The following is a 27,266-nucleotide window of genomic DNA, read 5'->3' as shown; positions in this document are numbered from 1 at the left end:
ACAGCTGATAGGGATTGGGGTCGGGGGGGAGTGGGCAAGCATATGCATCTTCCCTGCAGTGGTGTATGTGGGGGCACATGTGAAACTTACTAGTAAGTAAGCTGACATGGTAAGCTACCCAGACATTATGGGCCCCAAGTCAAGGGAGGGGTATCTAGCAGGCAGACATGCTGGCATCTGGGCAGAGGCACGAGTGAGTGCAGAGTGCCTCTGAGATAAGTGTGCAAGCGCCCACATGTTTGCTAGTGAGCATCAGGCTGAACTAGACTGCAAACTGGAGGCCTGCACAGCAGGTAAGAGAGACCTGGGATTGAGGCAGGGCTATGGCATGGATGGGCCATGCCACTGTTCCACAAACATGCTTCTGATTCTAGAGAGTGGGCTGGCTTGTACTTTTACTAGTGAACAGCAATTCACACCAACTGCAGAGGAGGATGGGGTACCTGTACCTGTTATGCAAGTAGTGTTACACAGGGGTGTGCCTTGTCTGTGTAGCCTTGTCTGTGCCAGTCCGTGTAACCAGCCCTGCCGGGCAGGAGTGGGCATGCATGTGTGCATAAGTCTCTTTCTCTCTCTGGGATACATACTCAGACTTGCTAGTGAATATATAAGCAAACAGGAAAGCAGGAGCCGTGTCAATCAGCCTGGGACAGAGACTCCCAGGTACATTGATTGGCCTCCATCAGCTGGGCAGGAGGAACCTCCAGGACCAGGAGCTGCTGGAAGCAGTAGTTGCTTGTAACATCCCTTAACAGGTACCTTTTTCAAAAGCTGGCATAGTTTAATGAAAAGCTGCATTTAAAGCTGCTATACACTGGGCACTGAGTCCTCTGCTTTGCTTTTATTGCTGTGACAGAGGCATACAAGAGACATTCTAGCCAAATGAATTTTGCTTAGTATTAAAAGCTTCAGAAGACTTCTTTAGACAATTCATAAACCTAAAAAGATCTTTAATTATCTTAGTTACACCAGCTTTAGTTATCAGAAAGTATATGTAGAACAGGATACAAGTAACTTAACTCAAACACAAACACTCCATCAAATTAGCACTGCTTCCAGTCAATTATTACAGAATCACAGAAGCATAAAGTTGAAAGGGACAAAAGTGGGCCATCTGGTCCAACCCCCCCATAAGAAGCAGGGCCATCTTATAGCACATTGCACAGGATTCTGTCCAGACAATGCTTGAATTCCCCAGGGGTGGAGATTCCCCAGATTCTCTTTGCAATCTGTTCCAGGGCTTGGTCATCTGCACGGTAAAGAAGTTCCTTCTCATGTTCATGTGGAAATTCCTGTGCATCAGTTTGTGCCAGTTCCCTCTTGTCCCAGTTCTTAGCACCACCAAACAGAGCCTGGCTCCATCCTCTCGACACACCTCCCTTTAGATACTTTCAGATATTGATGAGGTCCCCTCTCAGTCATGTCTGCTTGAAATCTTTCCTCATAAGAGAGATGCTCCAGTCACGTAATCATCTTTGTGATACCCAAGAAACCCATTAAGCCTGTAACCATCAATTTTATTTTTCCCAGGACTGTTCATTAGAACAACCTATACATTTTGTCAATCTAAATACTAATGTTATGAAAAATCTCCCTTGAAAGGAACTTTTTGAACTTCATAAAAAGAAACAGAATTTATTCAGTCACAAATGCAATATATTATACTAATATTATAAATAGTTATTTATATAACAGATACAGCTTCTCACCTTTAAAGTTGAGTATGTATATGGATAATGGTAAGCAAAGTAGCATACATCATCTTTGTGCTGGAAAGTCACTGTGAATGTAATTGTGTAATAGGATTTCCCCTTCTGGCCCCCAGCAGCAATTGAACTTCTTGAAAAGTGATTCCTAAATCAAAAAATGAAGGTAATACATACATTAGATTATTTCTATACTATTGGTTATTTCTGAACACCCATTCTAAGGGTCAGAAGGATTTTTAGTGATTGTATTTCTCTTCTACATACATACAGGTTAAATACAGGTTCTCACCAGCTTTAAATATACTTTATTATAACAGTGATACACACATTCATTTGCATTGATAAAAGGTGAGTAAACAGAAACAAGCAACAAAATAAAACAAACAAAAACAAACAGGAAAAGTAAGCAAAGAGCTACCAACTAAGAAGGATTATATATCGATATGCTGCACCTTCTGATCCTGTGTTTTAGAAATCCTCTACAATAATTCCACCACGGATTACAGAAGGCTCATCACAAGGACCATGAGACCAGTATTACTGGAAGTCACTAATAGGATTTCAAGTAAACATGCATGTATGTGTTCTCTTAAAAGCTTCCCAGAAGCAGTTTCCAATTTCTAAGAAAAGTATAAAATATTAAAAGCTTAAATAGTAGTAGTCTGCTTACAAAATGAAAGCCTGTATTACATATATTACTCTCTGTAGTAACTCAGAAAAAAAACTCTTTTCACAGTAGAGTAACATAGAACTATCAAATGCAGACAAAAGAACTTCTCAAAGACTCTACCTCACGTTAACCTTCAGTGTAAGATTTGCTGTGCATTTGGTTTGTGTATATACTTACTTGTAGTAACAAATATCTGTCCCAACACGAATCCAACACGGTTGAGAACGTAGTGCTTCCTGAACAGAATACATGAGGGGCTGCATACCTGAAAGAAGAAATGCATCTCACTTTAATGCTTACCATTAAACAGAAACATATCAGCAATAATGGACCACATCAACACTTACATACAAGTCTACAAATAACCTCTACTTAATCACTCACTATCAGAGTGCATTTTCATGAGTGTCTGGGTATTGTACTGTGTGCTTTTTAAACCAGATGACAAAAGATTGCTGATTTTCAGAAAAGAACAACTAAAGAAAAGAGTAGGACTTACGGAAGACCAAAATGGAATGTTTAAATGAAAGCTGAGGTTTGCATGAATGGTTGAGTACAAGCAGTCTTCAGTTCCACTCCATCCAACTCACACTACAAAAAGGCTTCACAGAGTACACAAAAAGTTGATACTATCATCCATTCATGTAAATAACTGAAAAATAACTGATGTTTCAGGACAATTTTTTAAACAAGTAACTCTTTAAAGTCTGGGTTTTTTTTGATAGTATACTTACATTGAATACTTGATATGAAGTTAGAGGAGAAAAAATACATAGTAATTGAGTATAATTTATTTATTAGATTATTAGCCAAGCACACTGACTGATTCAATCAGTGCATTAAAAAAATTAAAAGAAATTATTAAGTACGCACAACATTAAAAAAATCTGAACTGACTGATGAAGATTATTAAGTAACTTAAAAGCATCTTATTACTGGTCAAACTACCTGGTATTCTGTAATTTTATCAATGTGGATGAAAGTATATAACAAAGGAGAATACAATATTACTCAGTAACAAAAGTTTGAAGCTAAAGGTGGGAGGAGGAATTTCTTCCTCCGGGACAAATTTCAGAATGTATAGCAGGAAAAAAACAAACAGTTTTAAGCTGAGTGACATACACACTACATACATACTCCCAGACAAAAGGAAGAAAGGTATTTTCAGCCATTTGTAAACGTTTGAGTGAGGCACACACTGCAAACACTACTTACTAGAAACAGAGATGTTCACTTATGAACCCCAGTATTTCAAAGTAGACTTATTTTTCCTTACCATCAATAAGACAAAACTCTTTTGGAATGTCTCCACTTACATTCACATCTACCCCTACATAGAAATGTATTAATGATGACAACTGTTGTTCTTCTTGATCTGAGTGAATCAACAGGTTTTGTTGTTGTCTTCCCCTGCCCAATGGTCCTAAGACAATTGTAGTTGCATTTACCAGTAAATTTCTTCTGCTTTGGCCTCATGTACAACAAAACTTCATTTTAAAAACTGACAGCCCTTGGTTTAAGACACATTTCTTCTTTTTAACTATGGCTGTCAAAATATTTTCTAGCAATACTATTAAAATAAAAAATTTAAACTGACAATACAATACTGCTAATCCTGTGGAGGGGGGAAGGAAACAGCTGAGTTGACTATCACAGGTATTTTTTACATATTTCTTCTCAAAGGAAGGGAAACATATCTTACCATAGTTGAACTGACTGTTTGACTTTTCACAGTTGATGATGTTAAACCTGTAAGCAGTGCCAGTTTTCATTCCACTGACTTCAAAGTAGAACCATTGATGATAATGATTGCTATTTATATCTGAGTTCAGAATTAGATCATACTCATTTCTGAAAATTAACCAAAACATATCAATGATCGTAAGAAGCAGAAATAAAAAGCCTAAACCATGAAAAGGAGAGTTAAAATATCTTACTTTCTGATCTGAATAACTTTGCGCAGGTTTCCAGATTCAAATTTGGAATTAAACTTCAAAACATCTGCCTTCTCTGGTACAGAACAACTATGAGCAGAAAAAGGGACCAAAATTAATAAGACAAACTTAGCTAAACCAAATAGCTTTATTTTAGCCCTCACTTATCAATTCAGAAACTATTTTGATTCTTCCTCCAAATACTAGATAGCCTAGATAGTAGAAGCACTGTTATGTCAAATCAAACTGAGTATGAAATCTGCTGTAAATATTATGAGTCACATCAGAGAAAAAGTAGAACTGGCTTAGAGTATTACTTGAATATTGTTTGCAGAAAGGTAAAAGCTTACCTCAAATTATCAAGGTCATACACAACTCTATCTATAATGTCATTTTGATAAATCAGCCTTTCAATATCTTGACAGATTTTTGTCCTGAAAAAGAAAAGCAGAGTTCTCACTTAAATTGTCACTTACTGTTTCCAATTACAAAAGAGGAATTGCCTCATACAGGAAAACTAATGAAGTTGACATGAAGACAGTGGCACAGTTCAGACAGACCTCAGCTTCACCCCACTTATATGCGCAAAATGAAGGTGTATTTAAGTTTAAACACCTGTATTCACAGATTCCTGAATCCAGTATTTGTATGTGAGGGAACTGAGTTTTCATGCACACAACTCACTGGGTTTTATCTGAAGGAAAAATATGCAGTTTCATACTTGATAATAGAAGCAGAAATTACTCAAACATTACTTATGTTAATGCTTTAATACATGACAACACTTGATAACATTAGTAACTTAAATTAATCCTACCATAACCAAAATTAAAGAGTTTTAGGGAGTAGGTTGTACAGTGAGTGTGTTAGTGAACTAGCTTTTCACCTCAGGAGATCTAGGTTCATTTATTGACTATGTAACAAATAAGAAAGAATTATGTGATGTCAGCCAAATGTCAGATGTGTGCTTATCCAGATCATAAAACCATTGCACAACTGGCAGTATCTAGGTCCTGGCTTGGAAAAGTAAGAATGTGTTGCAGTTCAAGAATGAAATATAGTGGCAGAGCTGTGTGGAAAAGCTTGCACAGCACCTGCAATAAGAAGAAAAGGAGGTAGATTAACAATGAAGAATACAGAAACAGAATGGTAAAGTACATTTACTGGAAATTCTCAATTTAATTAAAATAAATACTCTTAACAAATGAGAAGAAGAAGGTAAGTGCACAACTCTAGCACATTGTATTAAATTGAAATTAACTGAAAAAGAAAAGAAATCACAAGTTCAAATTCAATTTACAATATTGTGACAAGGCTGACTCACCAGAATGCATCTGAATAGGTTCAGCTCAGGACAGAATCACACATTTTTGACCTTATACTTGATCTTAGAAAACTCATTCGATCTTGGCATGTCTCAGCTCTAAAATGCCGTAACACTTCCTAATATCATAGGAGTTTTGCCAAGACAAAAGCCATCAATGAAAATCCATAATAAGTATTTTATACATAATAACATCATTTAAATACCGTTATAATAACCAGTGTAGATGAGAGCAAAGGAGAAATAGATGCTCATGTGAAGGAGAAGTAGTAGCAGTCATTTTCACATTCCAAAACATAGAGATAAAATATTTAAAGAAAATTAAAGGAAAAAGAAATCTAGGACCAACACTCTTGATATGAGCCCTGTGCTTAGAGATTACACCTTTGTGGATCCTGATGATTAGAAAGCACTAAAGTGTACAGGAAAAAAAACCCAACCCAACTAAATTTTAAAGGAATAGAAATATCCAAATTTATAGGGTGTTTTACTATATAATAATTTTCTTCCTGAAAAGATAGAGTAGTATAAAATACTTAGCTATAATCAATTTCATTTATCCTAGCAATAATACATTGGCGAGATATTTGGTGATAATTAATTACATGCTACTAAATTTAAAAGAGAAAGAAAAAGCACTCCAAAGCACAAATTCAAAAATTTTTAATCTCCTGGCACATTGCAAGACTAAAGAAACCCCCAAATCCTACATTGTTCTAATAAAAATAAGAAGAAAATCCATTAAGTCACACAAATGCCCCATACAATATTTTCTCAAATTACATGGATGGATTAAAGCAACTATTTATTTTCTAAGTAAGACTTACCCAATAAGCAGTAACTAAGTGCTTACATGACAGAAAATATAAATCACACTGAATGTCAAGAGTTAGGACACAGCTTTGTAAAAGACTTTAAAGCTGTTCCATGCCCCCATCCAAACAATTTTTACAACCCACTATAAACTATGAAATAATGGAAATATTATCCTGTTTTTAAACAATTTCTGAGAAGATTTTTATATTGCAGTAACAAGACTAAGTCGTTTGTAGGAAATGGAATTCTTAAAACAGTATTCCTTTAAAATGTGATGCTGGATTTTTGATTCAAGTTTAGCCACATTACCTGGTATTTCATTCTTGTTCCCGCAAACCTCAAAAAGTTACTTTCAACATAAAAAATACAATAAAAATAGAACATTTCAAGCTAAAATATACCCTAAAATTATCTTCATGGTCAGCCTTATGTATAAATCATACAAGGTTTCTTTTTCCAATGCTTTATATCTAACAATGACCACTGGATAGACAAATTGTATCTGACTTCACTCAATTTTTTTATTCAGAGAAATTCAAAATAATTAATTACTATAAAAACATACATAAAGATTTGCAAGATTTGGTTAAATGCAGTTCTTAGGTGATTCCTGACTCAAGAACATCTCCCTTCTAAATTAGCTGAATATATCTAATAAATAACCTGCTAGGAAAGATTCTCCTTCTTCAACACTGAACAATATGTTCATTATGTCATTAGAGTGTTCCAGTGCTTGTCATTTCACTACAAAGATCACTTTTTCATTATTTGTGCCAAACGGCTGAAGGATTTTCATTCAACCACCTAAAGACACGTAATCTCTTAATCATATTAATATCTAAATATAAATACATAGAAACTCATTAAGTTGGTTATAGTTATCAATATAAAGGTGAAGGTATTCGGTCTCATAGTTAGGCAAGTGGTGAGGTCTCGTAGCTCTACATGTTCTGTTAGTGTACTCACATATTGTCTTTACAGTAAATCATTATGTAATATTAGCCAGTTCTTATACCACTTTTGTAAATTATTCTGAAGAATCTCATCATTCTTCATCTTCTATTATATCTCAGAGACGACATAAAAGGGTGTGTTATGTTTTTGTTATATGTCATTCTGCAGGACCTAACACAAAGTGCATCCTCTTCATTTTTTAACTCCAAATTCTCTTATACTGTGAACACTAAAGCCAAACACTTCAGTGTATTAATTTTTTAACTTTTTCCACTATGTTTCCCTGAAAGACAGATTTTTAGTTCAGCAGAAATAGAGGTAAAGATTCTTTTAATAATTAACTGTCCTATCTTTGCTAAGACCTGAAAGGAAAATTCAGGTGAGATTTTTTAGTTTGGTTGGTGGTGGGTTTTGTAGGTTGGTTTGTTATTTTGCAAACTACAGGATTTACTGGGAAAATAATAGGGAGGCAGAAAGGGAGAATATAAACTGAATTTCATATTTAGAAATTGAATTCCAGAATTAGCAATTACAGAATCAGACTGTGTTCCTCTTTACGACTCAGTACTGATCAATGCATACTCACCTACCTTCAAACTGCATGTCACTGGCAACCAGTAAGTTGCCCAAGTAAGCAGCTATTGTGATTAACAATTGCTTGTTAATCACAGCCATAGGTAGGGTTGGGTGGGACCTCTGGAGATCATCAGGTTAATCTCATCCTAAACACTGTTTCTCAAAGGAATGAAAACAACAACAAAAAAATGAGTACAGTAACTCACCTCTGCACCCCATATCTCCTTTCCAGAATAGGTTCCTTAAACGGGGGTGGAATATGGCCAAAATAATCTGGATAGGCCACTTCTGAGTATTCCGGAATAGACTTCGTGTTCTTCACCATTTCAAGATAAAGATCACAGTCATGAACTGGTGATACATCAGAAACTTGAAGCATGGTATGCTCTCCTGATGAACTAGATCTAGAATCTTCCTCCTCCTCTGAATCCACTCCAGTGCAGCAGAGTTTTCCCAGCTGGACAGATGATCCTTCAAAGAGACTACCTCCACAGGGTGAAACATGCTCACAGGGTTTACTACAAGCAAGTGTAGTATTGTTAGCTTTACTTTCCTTCTTTACCACACACCCTGTACCATAATATTGATCATTTTTTGCACTATTCTGGAGACTGATTCTGTCCAAGCCTTTCACAATTTCTTGGCTTAGACATTGGCACGATGGAAGCATGTTTCTTTGATCATTTTGCTGATGTAAACTACTGCCTTTCATGTTCTCTCTCTTTGGTAGTTCCAGAAACACTGGCCTTTTATTGTATTCCTCTGTCAATAAAGGATTGCACTCCTTTAAAGCAACTCCTTTTGCTGATATGTTTGTTTCCGTAGAGTGCTCCTCACTGGCTGTAGGAACAACAATAGGTCCACTCAAATTTGCATCAGGAACAAAAGGCTTTGGTTCCTTGGAAACTAAGTCCCATTCCTTAAAAAACAAAGGTGAAAAAAGAATTTAAAATATTATTAACAAAAAAAAAAAAAAAAAAAAAAAAAAAAAAACAAACCAAAAAGAAAACCAGTTCCCAAGTTTCATGTATATTAAACACTTGTCTTTCCTTGTTTTAAATGAAATTTAAAAGGTGACAGCTGCTATAAGGCATCAGAGCAATGAAGTTTGTCTTTTGCATCAGAGCAACAAGTTTGTCTTTTACAAGAAGGCCTTAAAGCAATAACAAGCAGTTAATTAAAAACAAAGTATAAAGTTGTTATGTGTAGTAGATATAATTCGCGCCATTTCTAATATGATATATGTGATATTGAATATTTGTTAGAGTATACATGTTTGTATTAGGATTCGCCCCCCACCCTCACAGGCGCAGGTGAGACTGGGTGTAGATTGGAAACTGATTTACAAGTAAGAAGGTACGGCTCGCCAGGAGATGGGCCATGTCTGGGGAGATACAGAAACCCCAGGTGCTGATCGTTAGCGTGAACGACCCGAGATGGATATCATGGAAATCCTGAGGCAGATACATGTGAATACAGCCTTCCCGAATTCCCGAATTCCCGTAAATTTCATCAAGAGATTCAACAAACTCCAAACACTGAATTGTTCTCCCTCATCACCAAAAAAGAAAATCTTATTAACATATGGACTCTGAATAGAAGAAAAGACTGATTGCTGAAATCTTGGCCTCAGGCGGAATTTTCCCTATAAAAACCACTTATGCCAGGATGGAGGTGTGTGGGCACAGAGGAAAACCTCTGCTGAGGCTGACCTCTTTGTTGCACACCCAGGGCCGACCCCGGGCTCGGCTCTGTTCTTTCCTTGTGGCTGGCTAGATAGAATTTGATTGCAAAATAAATATTTTATTTTTCATATTAATTTGGCTGGACAAATTTTCATTTATAACAAAAGTCAAAGCAATTACCTACCTATTTTAACTACCTATTTTAAGTAGGTGCACAGCATTTAAGAAGATGCCTAATACAATTAAGCATTCTCAGAAATCTCATGTCCTTCTTCACTATTTTACTTGCTGCTGTATACAATTAATCAGACATCAGAAAACAGTTTTCTTTTATGTCTACCCAGTGTACCCCTTTCTCAGTAAGACTGAAGCAACCATTACACCTAACCAAATAATTTATGATAAAGTAGTCCTATATGTAGTTCCAGAACTGCAGACCCCTGATTCTTGGCTAGAGGAACTATCCACCCAAAAAAGAACATCGAAGTATATTCCAGAGTCAATCTGACATGGCCAGAAATGTCCTGGGAACGATATACTTTACCTGAAAGTTTTCTGAAAGTTCTGGGAAAAATTGCTCATACATTTTCAGTTCTTCTATGGGTCTTCCCAATTCCTGTCTAGGTTTCAGTTTATTAATATCAGTCTCAATATCTTCATTCTGAAAGATCACCAGAACAAATTAATCTTGCATCTAAAATTAATGAACTCCTACACATTAATCTGAAACATTCACCTTTACTCCTGATACAGCCATGCTTTAAAAGATAAAATACCACTATTTCAAAAGTAGCTGAACTGCAGCCTTCACCATGAAGATTTAGACTGCTCAGTATTATTAGTATGCTTACACCTCCATTTCAACAGCAGTATTACAAACATCTCAATTTTCTTGCTTTCATCCAATCTTATATCAGACTTTACATTAAATCCGTGCCTATTCCCAGCACAGAACTTGGAATGTGAAGACTTCACCTGATTGCAGTGACAAAGCAATACTGCTTCTATGGAAGATACTCCCTCCATCAGGGTTCATGAGATCCTTGAATACAATATGTTTTTCCAGTTCATGGATAGACAATTCTATTAACTCCTAAATACACATAACACAAAAATACAGAATAAGGCAGTTCTGACTAAATACCCATCCATGTCCCAAATGGCAGATAGAGAACTGGAGAATACATTCCCTAAGTGGTACAACAGTATGATGTCTGCCTCTACAGCTGGCTGAACTTCAGCTACCTTGCTGAAATACTGATCTAGTCAATCCCAATCCAGAATGCTGGAAAAGGTTAGAGCAGCTCCTACATATAGACCAGTTTATGTGAGAAAAGCAGGCTGAGAGAAGTACAAGCTGGGAAAAGAACACTGCTAAAGGAGTGGTTCTGTTCTGTGGTTCTGTTCCACTGCACTCCAGATACATCACATGTGAAGCAAACAAATTTTGACAAAAATCCTGAAGCAATCTTAACAAGAATGGCTGACATTTTCAAGCAGCACCCACCTTCTTTAAGCTTCTGAAGATTGTTTAATTTTAGAAATTGCCCTGAAAACCTCCTCCAACTGCTTCTAACACTTAAAATTGTGCTTGTATACCAGATTCAAGCAACTTAAATAAAAAAATGCTATATCCGACTTTGCAAATTAATTTTGTCTCTACCAACCTTAAAATGTTGGTCCTTGTCATCATCAATTTCAGTTTCAATTTCTGATTCTGTTTCAGCATCATCGTTATCATCACTTTCATCTACTACATCATCCACTACAATACAAAAAGGTTTTGTAAGGCAGATTATACATTTAATCCAATTATACATGTGCAAAGAAGATAGTCCATGCTTCGTGTTTATTTTCTTTTTCACATACTCCTTGAAAAAAATGTGAAAACCAACTAGTAAACTAGTGCTGGAGGGTTTTGTTAAGTTTTCTCTGTTTTCCATGCAGAAAATTTGCTGATTGTCATCAAAAGGCTCATTTAGAGGTTTACAAATTATGCTGATTTTCTAGAGTACTCAGAATGACTACATGTACTGCTTTTACAATACTATCTAAACAAGATTATACTTTTAATAAATCCAGTCCTCTACCCACCCCCCAACATTCCATATGTCTCTAATATAGAACTTCTTCCCTTTTAAAGCACTATGTGTCCTATTTCCTTTAGGTTTTTCACTTCTTTTTATAACAGGTAACAAACCTATTTAAAAACCATATCATTAGTTCACTTTAGTAAACCAAGACATTTCTAAACAGTACTATACAATACCAATCTACTGTATTAAGCAGAGATTTAGTTTCTGTGGGTTTTGAAACACACTTCTAAATCTATTTCTACTTTGAAGACAAAACATAAGCAATCTTTGAATTACTGGAGTCTGACCCACATTAACCCCAAAAGGATAGCTTACTTTCAGACTATAGATCGCATTTTGTTTCAGGAGATATCATGAATAAAAGATATTAATAAGTTGACTTTGACCCTTCATTTCAGTTAACTTTCTGAGAGCAACTTCATTAGTTGCTTGCCAGGTCTGAAGCTGTTTCACCTTATTGGAATATGTATTAATCACCTGAAAATAATGAAAGGTGTTCACAATGGGATGAATTTATTTTCTACAAAGAACCATATAAATGCTTTGCAGTACAGTGTTTTCTAAGAAACTGCAACAGTCCAAGAAAGCAGCTCTACTTTCTTATCATGCAAATGAAGGAATAACCACAATAACATATAAAAGCCAGTTCTTCAAATAGCAAACATTCATCTAAACACATCACATCCTAATTTATCAAAGTAACAAAAAGAAAGGAAGGGATACAAGCTCCTGTAAGACAGGACGTACACTACAACACATTCCACATAGGAGAATGTATATGCTATATGAGTTGAAAGGAGAGACCATTTAAGTTTGAACACAGCCTGTTCTTTACACTTCAGTTTTGTGAACATCACCTGTTAGTCCTTGCTCCTCTTTTATTTTATAACATGTGTCTCGATAAAATTTCTATCACTTTAAACTTAACATTAGGAATTGGTGCTCCACACCAACAGTCACAGACCCTTTGCTCCTTGAGAAGTTTCTCAGAGTCCTTTTAGCAGAGAACACAAACAAGTGCAATTGATTCCACTTTGTGCAAAGCAAAATTAGACATACTCAAAGACAAAGTACTACAAAATCACATACCATCAGGAGGCAAATTATACAGCTGAGCCACAGGACCACTGGCAGGAATAACTGGGAGTTGGAAATGGAAAGCACTTTTTATAGTTGGTAAAGGAAGACGATTTTTGGGAAAACATTTTCTCATTATTAGGCTGGATATATTGACAAGAGGATCAAGAGTTCTTACTGCAAGGCACTCCTGTTAGCAGGAAAATAAAGAAAAGTATTTCTCAAATTGAAAGTCAAACTACATTTATATAATATTTACAAAAAAATTTGTTCATGTCTTCTTAAGGACAGAAAAACTTCTAGCAACTCAAATTCACTTTATTTAAAAATCCAAATTTCCCCATAGAAAGACATTTTTACCCCCTCTTTTTAAAAACTAAGTTCAACCACCCCTCACAGAGATAGCCACATCAAAATAACAGCCAATACAAATTTAATTCTATACTCTTTCAATGTTTCAGAGGGGTACAGAATATAATCCTTATTCCCATAATCAGGAATGACCATAGATCTCATTAAAAAAATATGACAAACTTGAGATCATAGCCAAAAAGGCACAAACAACAACATAAAAAAACCCTATCAGGATAGACTTACCTGTGAAGTGTTATAAAGAATTTTCATCCCATTAGCATCAAGAAATGCTTTTCTTCCCAGTTTGATATTTGTAACACTTTTAATGCACTGTAACACTCCTTTACGTATCAGCATGTATCTGTGTCGACTATCATGATGGTGCCAATCAACATAAATCGTTATAAGCACCTGCACATATCCTCTGTCTACTGCTCTCCTGGCATTTGTTTCTTTGCAAAAAAAGTTAGGAAAGAAAATTAAAATTGCCCAGCAACTTCAATATTATTTTCAAATTTTACTTTCAATGTTTAGATTATTCTTTTTATCCAAGTAACAGAATTCTTTCAGTTTGAGTAGTATTTTAGCCACCCTTAGCAGTCTTTTACATCAACCTAAACAGAAATGACTGGAAAACTAAGACCAGTAGCTTAAACCTTATTTTTGGAACATTTCACATAATTTTAATGGTTTATTAGAAGAATAGCATGCATTACACTTAAAAGGCACTTTTAAGATGCTGTCACCCAGTAAATTAAAAACCAAAAATATTTCTACAAAGCATATCAATTACAATCTACACACACTGTCCAGATACAAGATTTGAAACAAACTTCACTTCTAATCCATATAGTTTTACAACTATCACTCAAATTTCATAAGCTGAAAGTACTTCTACCCCAAATACTGGGGAATCAGTATGACAGCTGACATACATATATAGTAGACTAATGTTGTTATGAAAATATTTTAATTATATAAAGTATATGAAGTTACAAGTTAAAAGCACTATGGAGAAGACATCCCTAAATAAATGAACAAGACCTCCTGTTTTAAAGACATACCTTTTAAATATCTCATTTTCCTCCCCAGTGTTAAAGTTTAACTGCCAATTTATAAAATGGAATACTGACAATAATTTGGAAATATTTCTTTCCCTAAACTTCCCAAGAAGAAATTGCGAAATTCATAAATACACAAACCTGTAAGACCAAGGTAATACACTGAATAAACATGAAAAAATTCAGCACCCTGTGATAGTCAGTACAGAAATTTCTCACCATTTGTTTGAAATGGTTTTCTGCAAATCTCATCACATCTCAATTCTTATTCAGCCCCACTAAAACTACTATGACTGCTTTCGCTTTAACACAACTCTTTGGAGAAAATTATTTTTTAATTCCTTGCTAGTTACAATGCTGATTCAAAATCTGCAAAGATGACATTGCGAAGATCAATTGCTGCTGGCTGAGACGGTCCATGTCTGGAAACACACCATTGGTTTTATTACCTTTAATTCCACTTCATGAGCATCACTGACAGATTTGTTATTTGGATCCAAGTCCTAATTATTCAGGAAGGTACTGAAGAATACCTGTATGTTCCCTAAGTATCCAACAGATATTTTCAGATGTATGTGTAAAAAAGAGGCACAGGAGTTAAGCTATAGGCATCTATTACTGAATGGCTGAGGTGAGTGAAGGTAAAAAGATATTTGTCCACCTTGGACCTAGATCAGTTCTGCAGAAGTAGTCCAGCCTTTCTGCTGCATAACTGGTGAAACACTCACGAAGTATTAAACATTCATGGATATACAACACAAATACAGCATCAGAAACTGCAGATGAAACTTACTGCTAGATTTCCTAGCCTTATTTTTGTTTTGGCCACCAACTTAATGTTTAGTTTTACTGTGTCCATACATACACACACACCCATTATAGCTCAAGTAGACATTTTCTTGTAGTCAAACACTTACTTGATTTTAGCAATGCAGCAAGTGTGTCTAAAGCAACCCTGTCAACATAACAAGAAAAGTCAAAACAGCAACCAACCAGTAAGCTTAATCTACAACACTGTAAAACTATACAAATTATTTACTGCTTACAGACTTATAAAGAGTCTAACTGCATGGTTTCCTGGTTGCACTGTAGCACAGACTTCACTTTTATATTGCTAAAAGATCATGTATTTGAAGTCTGATGACAAAACTTAAAAATATCAATACAACATCTATACAAACTTCCAGCTTTCCACTGTGACAATGTAATGTTTATGACTGACACTCACTGGTTGTGATATTGTGAAATTCATGTCTTTGTTAGCAGTAGAACAAGTACTTCCACAAAGTAAAGGACATTATTTAAGAAAACTGTACATCAATACCAGCAGGCAGTATATGAATATATTAAGAAGCAATGCCCATCAATCTGTACTACAACACAAGATGGCCAGCATAAGATTTTTCTTGTACCCAAAGATCTTCCCCCAATTCAACTATGCAACTGCAAAATGTATATACTTATTTTTCACATCTATATGCAGATAGATTTGATGCATCTGATCTTAAACCATAAACAAGGATATAATTATTAGTCACATCATAGAATAGCACGTTCATATGCGGAATTTTAGCTGAGCCTTAAAGGAACAGGATATGGTTTTTGGACCCTACTCCTGTGATCACATAATGCTATTTCTTTTTTAACAAAGTTAGAATATGCACAATATGAGATTAATACTTTGCTAATCAGATGAAAAATTTAGTTTTCCACTGGTATGTACTTCAAAAATGTGGAGTATATAAAGAAAGAATTATTCCATTACATCCACTTGGCTATTTTTTAACCGTACATTCACCCAAAAAACCCAATCCAAATAAAAAAAACCCAATCAAACAAAAAAGCCTGAAATGTACAACCACAACCAGAGTGGAAATCTTAAGTCACCACTTTCACCTACACAGTGAATTTTAATTTTTTTTAACATAATAGCCTACAAGACAGTAATTGCTGAGGCTTTCTATTCTGTTTTATTTTCTTCCTCCAGATGTCTATTTGTTTTGCAGAAAAATGGAAAAAAAAATCTATTATCAAGCAAAAGGTACAGTGTCACATTAAAAGCACAAAGCAGATAATTGAATAAGGTGAACTGGAAGAGGCACACAAGGATCATCAAGTCCAACTCCTGGCCTTGCACAGCACCACTCCCAAGAGTCACATCCTGTGCCTGAGAGCATTGTCTAAATGCTCTTGAACTATGTCAGCCTTGGTGTTGTAGAAGCAAACTGAAAAATGATGGGATTGTCTTGATCTGCTTGTTATGATTTGGGGTTAACCACTGTACAGTTTCCATACAGGAATATTAGAGATAAAAAATAATGTATATTATTTTACGAGTATTGCAAATACACATTCAAGTATTTTATGTTACTCTACTGGGAAAAAATAAAATCTTTCATATTTGTGATACTCCTTCCCATCACCCTTCACTTTAATCTTCAAATATTAATTGCATTTGATTTCTCCAATACGGTTTTTCATTTACAAGTAAGTTTTGAAAAACTTACAAGGTTTTACCATATAGTATATCAATGAAATCGTACTTACTTCATAAGGCTAGTGTTCCTTTTACTAAAAGGGCCAATAATCTTAAACATCAGTTCTACTACTCCATTCTTTCCCAGAGATACTGCATTTACAGCTGGAAGTTAAAAGCAATCCATTTTAATACAATGTAGTAAGAAAGACAAAAGAAAAAGATCCATATACTCAAAACTAAAATTCACACAAGTTAATTTTGAAGTATAACAAATGCTAGACATTTTAGTCCTTTAAGACATACAGTGACAAGCAGACGCTACTCTACACATAATTAGCATGACAACCCAATCCTGATAAAACTTGGAGAAGAAGAAAACCTAATTATTACTTTATAAATAAAACCACAGACTACTTCCAATGCAGGTTTCTGCTATCTTTGGTATTAAGATACAGGACAAAACAAAATTTCTTTACAGAAATTCTGTTTATTGAAACTGCAGGTTTTCTAAAATTTCAGGTTCTATGACTTGCCATCATAGAACATGACTGTGATTTGGACAAACAGGTATATTCACCATGATTTGAAATCCAAGAATGTTATTAAATTTAAAAATGCCAATTGGTATAGTTTTCCTGAACTGCATGCTCTGAATAGATGTTCTCAGAAAAAAAAATTATAAAAGTAATCTATTTGAATGGGAGCAAATGAAAGGAAATTATACTAAGACCTATTTTGGGGAAATATGTGCTTAAAGTATATGTTTGAAGTTCAACAGCCAACTGAAAATACAAGCTGCTGACACAGACACTGCAATTCCATTCCTGACTAAGTTTAGCAATATGTTCTCCTAACAAACTAGGAAGAGAGCAACTAAGAATTACTTCAATATAATAAATGCTGTTATCACTGTAGAATTTAGCACATGACCACAAGCAGCAGTTTCATCATCATTAGCAGCAACATCATACCAGAATCTAAGTCAAGTTAGGACTTACTCTAATAGTAACTGTATACAAACTTGAAGAACTACTACTCATCAGAAAATTATAAACTACTACTTTTTCTTTTTATATAGAGTGAGAAATACAGAAAACCAGAACTGATCTAAGAAGTCAAATCAGAGACTGAGTCTCATTTTGAGAATGAAGTAAGTTTTCAGGTAAGCAATATAACTATCTCTATTAGACTTTTCATTTTAGGAGAGTTTCACCTCCTTATCAGACAGCTCAAAAGAAGTAAAGCTTCCATGTTTTGAAACTACTAGGGCTTTAAAAATTATTGCTCCTCATGTGAATAACCTGAAAACAATCTTACAGTCTATCAAATCAGTTCTCTGAGGGGGATCATGGCCATGTTTCAAATTTCTCGCACATAAATAAGAAGATTAACAACCATTTCAAGCTCAAATGAAAAAAAATAAGATCTTTTAACTGACAGCTGAGATACAGAAAAAACCTCACTATCCTCATCAACTTCCTTCTGCCTGCCCTAACAACTAGGCTGTTGTGGAAGAACATCAGTCCAATAGTGGAGAGTGGAGCTCTTGAATAAAAGGAGTAAGGAAAAGGTTTAATTAAGAAATAATTAGGTGAAATTTATATATTTTCTGTGTTAACCAAGTTTTAAATTGGTAATAAAGAAATTAATATAACATCAGAAATAAAAAACATAAGAATGAATAATAAAGAGAATAATTATTTATTTCTAAGTGCTTCTGCAAGCAAAATGTTAGCATTTCTAATTTAGAGCTTTAAACATCAGCATTTATGCAAATTAGATGGCTCAAAATTCCACACACTCAATAGCACTGATCAAAAATAATTTTTTTCTAGAATTTAAGCATTTTCAGGATATTAGGAGAAAATCCTCAGAAAAAAATAGTTTAAATAGCTAATATTAAAAATGCACTCAGAGTTGATATTTTAACCTTATCTAGATAAAAAGCTTTATTCACATAGGAAAGAAAATTTTCTGCAATACTTACAGTTGGTTGAATAAACTCTTAATACTTGAAGACATGGCAATACTAGCCTGTGGTTCTGCAAATTATGCTTCACTAAATTCAATGATATGTTTAGGACACCATTTATTCTTGCTTTCATGCCAATCTTCTTGTCTGACATCAAAGAAATACAAGACAAATCACACTGACTTTGAAACTGTTAAAAAAATAGAAGTTAAATTACTGAACTCTGCTTATCTACTTCCCACCAATCTTTCCTCCCCTCTAATTGCTTCACTTTATCTTTTTTCTACTCTACCAATTCTGAGTATGTGGATGCTTACACCATAACAGAAAAAAAATTATTAATTTTCAATTATAGTAATTGCAGTTCAACTGTAGTTATTGAGCCATAATATCACCTTTTGGACCAATTTTTGCAAGAAGAGTATGAAGAAGCACCATTAGTTCTTCATTTGGTGGAGAGGCTTTGCTGGAAGTCAAAAGCAGCTGTAACAAGATCTGTGTCCCTCCTTTGGTGACTAAGACACTCGCTCTCCGACCACCACCTAGAAATTAAAACTGAACTGATGCATCTAAAGCCAAAGAACAATTAAATTTCTAAGATACAGTTATAATGAAGTCTTTAGAACAGCAGTCTTTACTTTATATATGACTGCACTATGCAAGAACATGCTAGACTTACACTAAGAGCAACAAACTATTGTGTAGGATTATTAGAAAGGTCACTTCAGGCTTTATATTCTTTTACTTCTGCATATGCTTCAGCAATCAACAACAAAAACCAAAATACTGATACTTTATGAAAAACCCAACAACAATAAAAATTAACTGGAGAAAACAAAAAACATCTGAAAAAGCAAGCATAAATATAACCATATATTACTCCTTAATAAAAACTTACCTACTGAGACTATCTCAATGAGAATATTCAATATATTTAGAATAGTTTGAGGATCTCTTGTATTCTGCAATAAAAAAGAGATCTGTGTTTAACATAGCAGTCTAATAACATTTTGGATACTTAAAGATAGGAGGAATTGCCACCACAAAATGAAATAGAACTTCCGAACATAGCAACCACCCCACTAACCAGTCCAAATTAACCACAAAACCAATTAAAACAGACTTTGTAGTATGGTACATCAATTAGAACTAATAGGTGACAAGCAATTTCTTAAAATATCTAAATATAAGGGAGAGAAATTCACAAGTACTTTTTTACTCAAAGACAGTATCTATTCATAAACGACCAGCACAAGTTTTAAAGACTCCATAGCATAACAACATATTTCATAATACAAATATAACAGGAAATACATACATTTCATAATGATAAAATGCAAAACTGCTATGAACCCATAACCAAAGAAAATTTTAAAATTTACCTCGAGGGTTGACAGGATAACTTCTATTCCAGTGCAGCCCTTAGAAGTCATCTCCTTCCTGGTTTTTTCTGCCAGAGAAAAAGACCAATAATTGGCTTGCAATAAAAAAATATGTTTTTTTACTGCAAGCCAGTACATCTACAAATTGACAAGAAAATTTACACAGCAAATAATAAATCTTATTAAAAAAATGCATATATGTGTATACTAAGAACTAAGTAAAAGACTTAAGCAATGTTAAAATTAAGTTTTGTTTTTAATTGTTCAACAATCTTGTGATGGCCTAGAAAAAAAAGTGAAGAAAATATCTGTAAGAAAGCTGCCTTCCAGATACTTATATATATATAGAAGAATACTTCTATACTTTCATATATACATAGCACACAGACATATATACATATGAAGAGAACTATTACTTAAATTATAGCTATTTGACAACACAAAATGGACTCAGCACTACCAGTATTATACTAGATACATTAAACATAGTCTTAAACAGACGGTTTCAACAATCAGTGACAAAAATATATGGATAACCAAGTTGACTAAATTGAAACTCAAGTCCAACAAGGGAGATACAAGAAACAAGGGTCAAAAGGGAAACAACTAAACCCGCAAAGCTTAGATAATTACCTTGACTCTGGACCAGATGAAGGATCTTTGAGGTAATATATCTGGCATTGTCTGATTCTCCTAATACAGAGTCCAAATTGATCTTCTCCAGCTGTGACAGCAGGGATATAGTCCGAGAACTGGCAGAAGCACTACAAAAAAGATGTGATTTTTCCAACTAATTCAGAGAAAAAAGCTCCTAACTACAGAAACTTGATTCTACAGTAATAGGCGTGGCTAATTCACTTCCATATTTTATCTGAATTGGAAAACAGTCTTAATTCTCAAATCTGGCAAATTTACAGATTTTGCAAAGCCTGCAACAGACTAGTAGTATGTAACAGCATCTTCAAGAGCAACTGTGAACAGGGAAATCAGTTGCAGCAAGTATAATGCAGCTATAAATGTTCTTAATATATGCCATCTAGAGTGACTTATATTTATTAATTTATGTTAAGTGACAAGATGCAGTATCAAACCTGCCATTCAAGGAAAAAATGGCTACAAACAGACCAAAAGACTGCTTGTCTCACAGGATGGTATTTCAGAAAAGGAAAAAAATGTCATTCATGAAGTGAGCAAACCAGCGCACATCAGCTGAAGAAAAATCTTGAAGAAGAAAAAAACTTAGGGAGGTTTCTAGAATTATCATTTAAGTTCGCATTCCTTGTGACTACAAGGACATTTTGGCCTGCTGTTTTGGGTTTATGTTTATGCTGGCCGCCGGCCAGGCACCCAGCAAAGCCACTCACTCACTCCCCTCTGCAGCTGGACAGAGGAGAGAAAACTTAATGAAGGTTCATGGGTTGAGATAAGGGCTGGGAGAGATCACTCACCAACTATCATCATGGGCAAAACAGGTTCAATTTAGAGATATAAAGTGAATTTATTACTGACAAAATCAGAGCAGCATAGTGGGAAGTAAAATAACCCGTTAAAAACGGCTTCCTGCCACCCCTCCTTCCTTCCAGCTCTGCCTCCCATCCCAGCAGTGCAGGAAGGCAGGGAATGGGGGTTATGGCCATTCATCACCTGAGGCTTCTGCTGCACCGCCTTGGGTCCCACCCATGGGAGACAGTTCTCCATGAACTTCTTCCACATGAATTCATCTCATGAGCAGCAGGTCTCAGTGAACTGCTGCAGTGTGAGTCCATCCCATGGGCAACAGTCCTCCCAAATAGGCTGCACTCTGCCTTCAGCTGCCTTGCCATGGCCTGCCCCATGGGCTGCAGGAGAACTTCAGCTCTGGTAACTCAAGCACCTCCTCCTCCTCCTTCTCTACTGACCTTGGTGTCTGCAGAGTTGTTCCTCTCACGTATTCTCACCCTATTCTTCTCTGGCCACAATTACATCTGCATATTAACTTTTTTTCTTTCATCTTAAATCTGTTATCACAGCAGTATTACCAGCATTTCTGACTGGCCCAGTCTTGGCCAGTGGCATGTCCATATTGGAGTCACCAGGGATTTTCTCTGCTGGACATGGAGGAAGCTTCCAGCAGCTTCTCAAAAAAACACCCCTGCAGCCTCCTCACTGCTATCAAAACCAGCAAACCCAATAGTTCTGCCAACAAAAATGTGCCTTGAAAATATATTTTAGTGACACCACTTCAGTCTAGGCATTTATACAGATAAGCAGAAAGAAAGAATTGTTTTAAGTGTTTATTCTAAACAGTCAGTATAGAAACTGTTTTATTTGTTCTGTACTTTTTGATCATAAAAATGATTCAGAATAGTTTTGAGATTCACATTCCTACATGACAGTAATTTTTAAACAGATGTTTAACATTTTAATTGTAATCATGCAATTAACTGCAGGAAACTATGACTTCCATGCATTAACTACCTTGGCTTTTCATTCATAACATTATAGTCCTACAATAATCAACAATAATTCATTTTACACACACACTGCTTTATCTACAATAAAAGTAAGGTCTACCACACTAGCTTTATTATAGTCAGTCAGTTTTGTTTATAATAATGAGGAATTATTACTCCTTGATTTATATTTACATCTGTGCGAAGATGTCACACTTACAGTTAATTCTAAATGCTAAAATGCTAAAATTATGGGGAAAAGTTAGTTGAGGGCAAAAGTTATACTGCTAGGAAGGCAAATTGATGTGAGAACTGTGCAGGAAACAGCTTCCACCACTCTCGCTATTCTACACAGACATCTAAATGAGAAGCATGGCAAAGAATCAATTTCAGATTACAGATGATACTTACAAGCTGGTAAGAACAAGAATAAGAAATGGTTATATTAATTATAGCTCTTAAATAGGAGTAATTTTATATTGTGAAGTAAGCCTACCACATTCTCAGTTATTTGCTAGACTGTAATTTAAATTTTTTAAAATATTTGATCATTACAATTTTTAATTATTAAAATGTAATTATTTTTAATCTACATTAAATCCATCTTGGGTGCTGAAACATGAATTTCCTTGTGTAAGTAAAGCATAATCACTCCAATCCTTTCTCACCAACTAAGACCACGCTGAATTATATAAGGCAATTATATGGCTTTGCTTTTTTTATCTCTGCTTCTTCATTTATCCATTGAACATGAAATGCTCCAAAATTGACACAAGATTGTAATGAAGTCCATAAGTTCTGTTGATCCAATACACAAACTGACCAAATTATATAGAATGTTATCTTCACCAGTTTCAAAAGCAAAAGAAGTAGGAGTCCAGCCAATCCACATGTAAGCTGATGTGTAAGAGAACTGCTGCTTCAACTCATGTGTGTGTGTGCATATCACTTCCATTGGTACACCATTGGTCCCACAATGAAATTAATGTAGTTTGAAAGATGAAAACAATCCAAGAAAGCAAAGCTGATGCTCAGGAATAATAAAACATTAATTAATTATTTAATTAGTAATAGCATAATGATAACAATAATAATAACAACAACCATTTTTTAAAAAGTTTTTGCAAATATAAAATTCACTTATAGGCATTAAAATGTTGGAGCAAACCTGATTTTTGACTGCTGCAGCCTAGAAAACTCAAGCAACACTGACACATGGAAGCAATTTACCATATACAAGAAGCTGGCATCTAACACAATTCTTCCATAGTTAATAAAAGCTTTAAAAGATTTAGGTAGGGTAAATAATTCTCAGTACTGGGCAATAAAACAACTTAAGTTCTTAGATTTAGAGTTATCATCTCCTCCTGGGGACAGAGTTGCTATCAACAGCAATAACTACTTATTACAGCAAAGATATCTTTAAAATGGTTTTAGCCTATTCATCATGCATAAAGTCTTTCAACATAAATAGAGCTATCTACATTTCATGTCTTCATCATACACAACAAAGCACCCCTAAAAATTTACATCAGCCAACACTGAAATGCAAATAAAGTCTTGATTTCCTCTTAGTTATGGCTGAGTTTTCTTCCTTAAAGAAGAATTACACTCTTATTTACTAGTATTCTACACTAATCTACACAGTGGTTATAAAACGATTTGACAATTTTCAATGCCTGCACAGTACATCAAAAAGACCATAGGACAGGAATTACAGCAGCCAGACAGACATATAGCAGCAGTCGGCAGTATTGCTGTGACCACCCATTTGACTTCAGAACAAAATGAAAGTAAAAGTTGTAATGAGACTCTCTCATATTTATAATGTCGTGTATGTTTTGACCAATGAACCATTCAGCATCCAAATCTAGAAGACAGTTCTCCAAAATGGAGAGGCACTATGGAATTCAGTATTTTCAATGTCACAGTAAGAAACAGTCAGAATGAACTCTGTACTGTCCAAGGTAGGTTTACTCTCAAGCTGCCAATAATGCAGAACCTCAAATACCCTGAAGACTGTCGCCAGAGTTTTGTGGTGACCAGACACAGCAGCAGCCAAAGACTCAGGAGGAAGAGCTGGGACTTTCCTGTGCTTGGACTGTGAAGGCATAGAAGTCCAGGGGTTGCTTTGTTGGTGGTCACTCCTAAGAGGCACCAGCTGTGTTACTGCACCATGAGTAAACTGGTTTGTAGAATGAGACTTTGCTAAGGGAAACCTGGGGTCAAACTGGTACAAACACAATGCAGACCAGTCTCAAGAATTCTGACTGGAGTATTCAACATGGATTTGAATCATTACCCATCAAACTAGAAGACTAACTACAGTTTCTACTCAGTCAAAAGTCATTTTCAGAAAAAATGGGATGACTCAGACTGACCTGACACACCAACATGTAGCTCTCCAGGTTTCAAGCTGCAGTGAGTACCTGAGCTTGTCACTGATGCTGGAGGGCTGCAGAAACAATATGAGACTAGTTTTCCCACAAGATGAAGAACACTTCTTGTTATTAGGAGTGACATTTTTTCCCCATCTTCTCATAGAGCACTCTGTCACTGAGAGTTACATAGAGTCTCTATCATCTTCAGTTCCTAAAAAACGTGACTAAAGAGCACCAGAAGAAACTTCACAACCCCATAAAAACGATTCTCTTCAGATCTGGATAAACACCAGAGCTGCTCTTCACAACACATGTATGCCAAACCAGTCCCTGATGACCTATAAAAATGATTGAATAACCAAAGGCAATCTCATTCTTTGTATCCCTTCATTTGAAAGGCTTTCTCCCTGAAGTTTATTGTCATTTCAGGCATTTCTTACTATAAATGCAAGAGCCCTTTATCTGTTCTAGTGATGCACCTCTCTAAGCACAGTCTCTAGTACATATTTCCATCAAATATTTGTAACCATTTTCTGCATTTTACAAGAGTATTTTCAAATAATTTGGCCCTCCAGTAGTTTTGCAGATCTTTCAAGTTTCAAGTTGTCCATAATTTTAAAAACTTCCCTATCTTACAGATTATTAGTAAAAAACCAGAATATTTCTCACCATTAGCTGTAAACAGAAGGAGCGAGAACACATCCAGAAGTAAATTGTGCACCATTTCCTTCTGACAGCCATCAGCTATCACTGATCTTGTAACCAGTCAGTGCTCTACTCTGACCAAAGACAGCCAACAATTATTATTCTCTGATAGATTTATACTTTCTTTAAGAATATTGAGGTGAAGTTTACCAGGCTTAGTTGATCCAGTACAGTTCATGTCTCTGCAGGCAGGAAACTCTTCATCCCACATTCAAATGCTACAGTTCAAAATGCCCCTCATACCCACACTTTGCCTGCACAAAGGAAGCACCCCTGTCCTTATGTCAAGTATTACCAAAACTTAGAACTTGGCTCTAGCTAACCAGGGAGCTTTGTGGATTTCCTCTTTCTCTGGTCAGGAAAGCCACAACTAGATAACAAGGAAGCATTCCCAGAAAGTGAAGAACAGAGGACTTCAGGGCTTCACACTTGAAAGAGAACTACCTCAACAAGGGGTTCACATTTGAAAGAGAACTTACTCAACAAGAAAACATCTTCTCAAAGAGAGATTCCTCGTTATAGGGACACTTCTTTCACTCCCAAAAGATTTAAGCATTTGAACTCTAATAATGAAGAAGTGCTAGATTCACAATCCTCCATTACTCACTGTATGCCACTTTCTCTACACAAATGCTAAAACACATCGTTGTAGCTTTCTACATGTCTACCCACAATGAGAAAGAGAACTCTAAACCACAGCTGCTCATAAAAATTCAATTATCTTAAAATGGTTTTTGGCTATTGACCTTGCAAGAAGCCTTACAAAATACAATAGTCAAATGAGGGATGGCATCTGTTTCTCAATATAATTGAGAAACTACTTCCCCTGAAACTGCTGTTTGCAATTAGCCAGCACACAGATGTAAAAGGGAGTTCCCTTTTCCCCCACAGTAAACAGAACTGCATTTTGGCACGCTACCACGAGCCTTTAAAACAGGCAAGTTTCTCATGAGTTTGTTCAGATTTTATACTAACACAAATAATTTCAAACTATGGCTTTGGTTTTTTTTTTTTCTCAACCAGTTCCACAGTTACCAAGTAATCGTTAGAGAGCTGATACTTCTGACTGGTTCATAGCTATCTCTGTACACAGAGTCACCAGAACTTATTCACAACTTAGGGAACAACTGTTTTGAATTGCAGGGATGGAAAACTTCATTTTATCTCTAAGTAAAGAAGAATAAATGGCACTTAAGTAGCAACTGTGCAAACAGCTAATATTCTTTGTGATAGTATATTTTATGCATTATGATTTTCAAGAATACTCACTCATTGCTGGCAGACAGCTTGCTTGCTTATTATAATGCCTAAGGGGCTAGTCTACCACAGGAATTTTTAACCATTTCTTTTGATCTACCCCTCAAAAACTGGCCTGATATAAACACTAACCCTGTTCCACCCAAAGTCAGCAAAAGTAAGGATGATTCTAGATACAAGCATTTAAAGTGAAATTTTAAATAGATCCTAACATTCAAACATAATTCACAGTAGAGCATGTTCTTCATGAAAATTCACCTCCTCACACAGAAAGTAACTGGTACTTCAGAAAACTAAGGCTCAAGCCAGAATTCCTAATTTCACCGACTTTACTTTTTTTTTCTTTAATCTGATTAGATGGTTTGATTTAACAAGGTGGTTTAATCTGTGCTACCTTAAGAA

At 35.4% G+C, this 27,266-nt stretch overlaps 1 protein-coding gene across 7 annotated transcripts in view; it reads right to left on the bottom strand.

Moving 5' to 3' along the window:
• The window catches only part of AGTPBP1 (ATP/GTP binding carboxypeptidase 1), a 76,697-nt gene that overhangs the window by 38,752 nt on the left and 10,679 nt on the right, over nt 1–27,266 (bottom strand). For 6 of the 7 annotated variants that reach the window (XR_012053166.1, XR_012053165.1, XM_072922687.1 and 3 more), the window contains exons 4-20: nt 20,723–20,853; nt 20,090–20,157; nt 19,606–19,669; nt 19,103–19,249; nt 18,723–18,854; nt 16,804–16,897; nt 15,174–15,211; nt 13,439–13,647; nt 12,854–13,031; nt 11,336–11,433; nt 10,213–10,329; nt 8,190–8,902; nt 4,664–4,747; nt 4,317–4,403; nt 4,082–4,230; nt 2,557–2,644; nt 1,710–1,854 (exon numbers count right to left, since the gene is read on the bottom strand). Coding sequence is in view for 5 of the 7 variants with exons in the window: in XM_072922687.1 (XP_072778788.1) it covers nt 1,710–1,854; nt 2,557–2,644; nt 4,082–4,230; nt 4,317–4,403; nt 4,664–4,747; nt 8,190–8,902; nt 10,213–10,329; nt 11,336–11,433; nt 12,854–13,031; nt 13,439–13,647; nt 15,174–15,211; nt 16,804–16,897; nt 18,723–18,854; nt 19,103–19,249; nt 19,606–19,669; nt 20,090–20,157; nt 20,723–20,853 (2,542 nt within the window). In the remaining 2 variants the exon portion in view is untranslated. Of the gene's footprint in view, nt 1–1,709; nt 1,855–2,556; nt 2,645–4,081; nt 4,231–4,316; nt 4,404–4,663; nt 4,748–8,189; nt 8,903–10,212; nt 10,330–11,335; nt 11,434–12,853; nt 13,032–13,438; nt 13,648–15,173; nt 15,212–16,803; nt 16,898–18,722; nt 18,898–19,102; nt 19,250–19,605; nt 19,670–20,089; nt 20,158–20,722; nt 20,854–27,266 lie in introns of those variants that run through there. The other variant, XM_072922688.1, reaches the window with a different exon arrangement.

This window comes from Taeniopygia guttata, chromosome Z, assembly GCF_048771995.1.
Source record: "Taeniopygia guttata chromosome Z, bTaeGut7.mat, whole genome shotgun sequence".
Classification (NCBI taxonomy): Eukaryota; Metazoa; Chordata; class Aves; order Passeriformes; family Estrildidae; genus Taeniopygia; species Taeniopygia guttata.
This window is presented reverse-complemented; position numbering and strand designations above follow the sequence as displayed.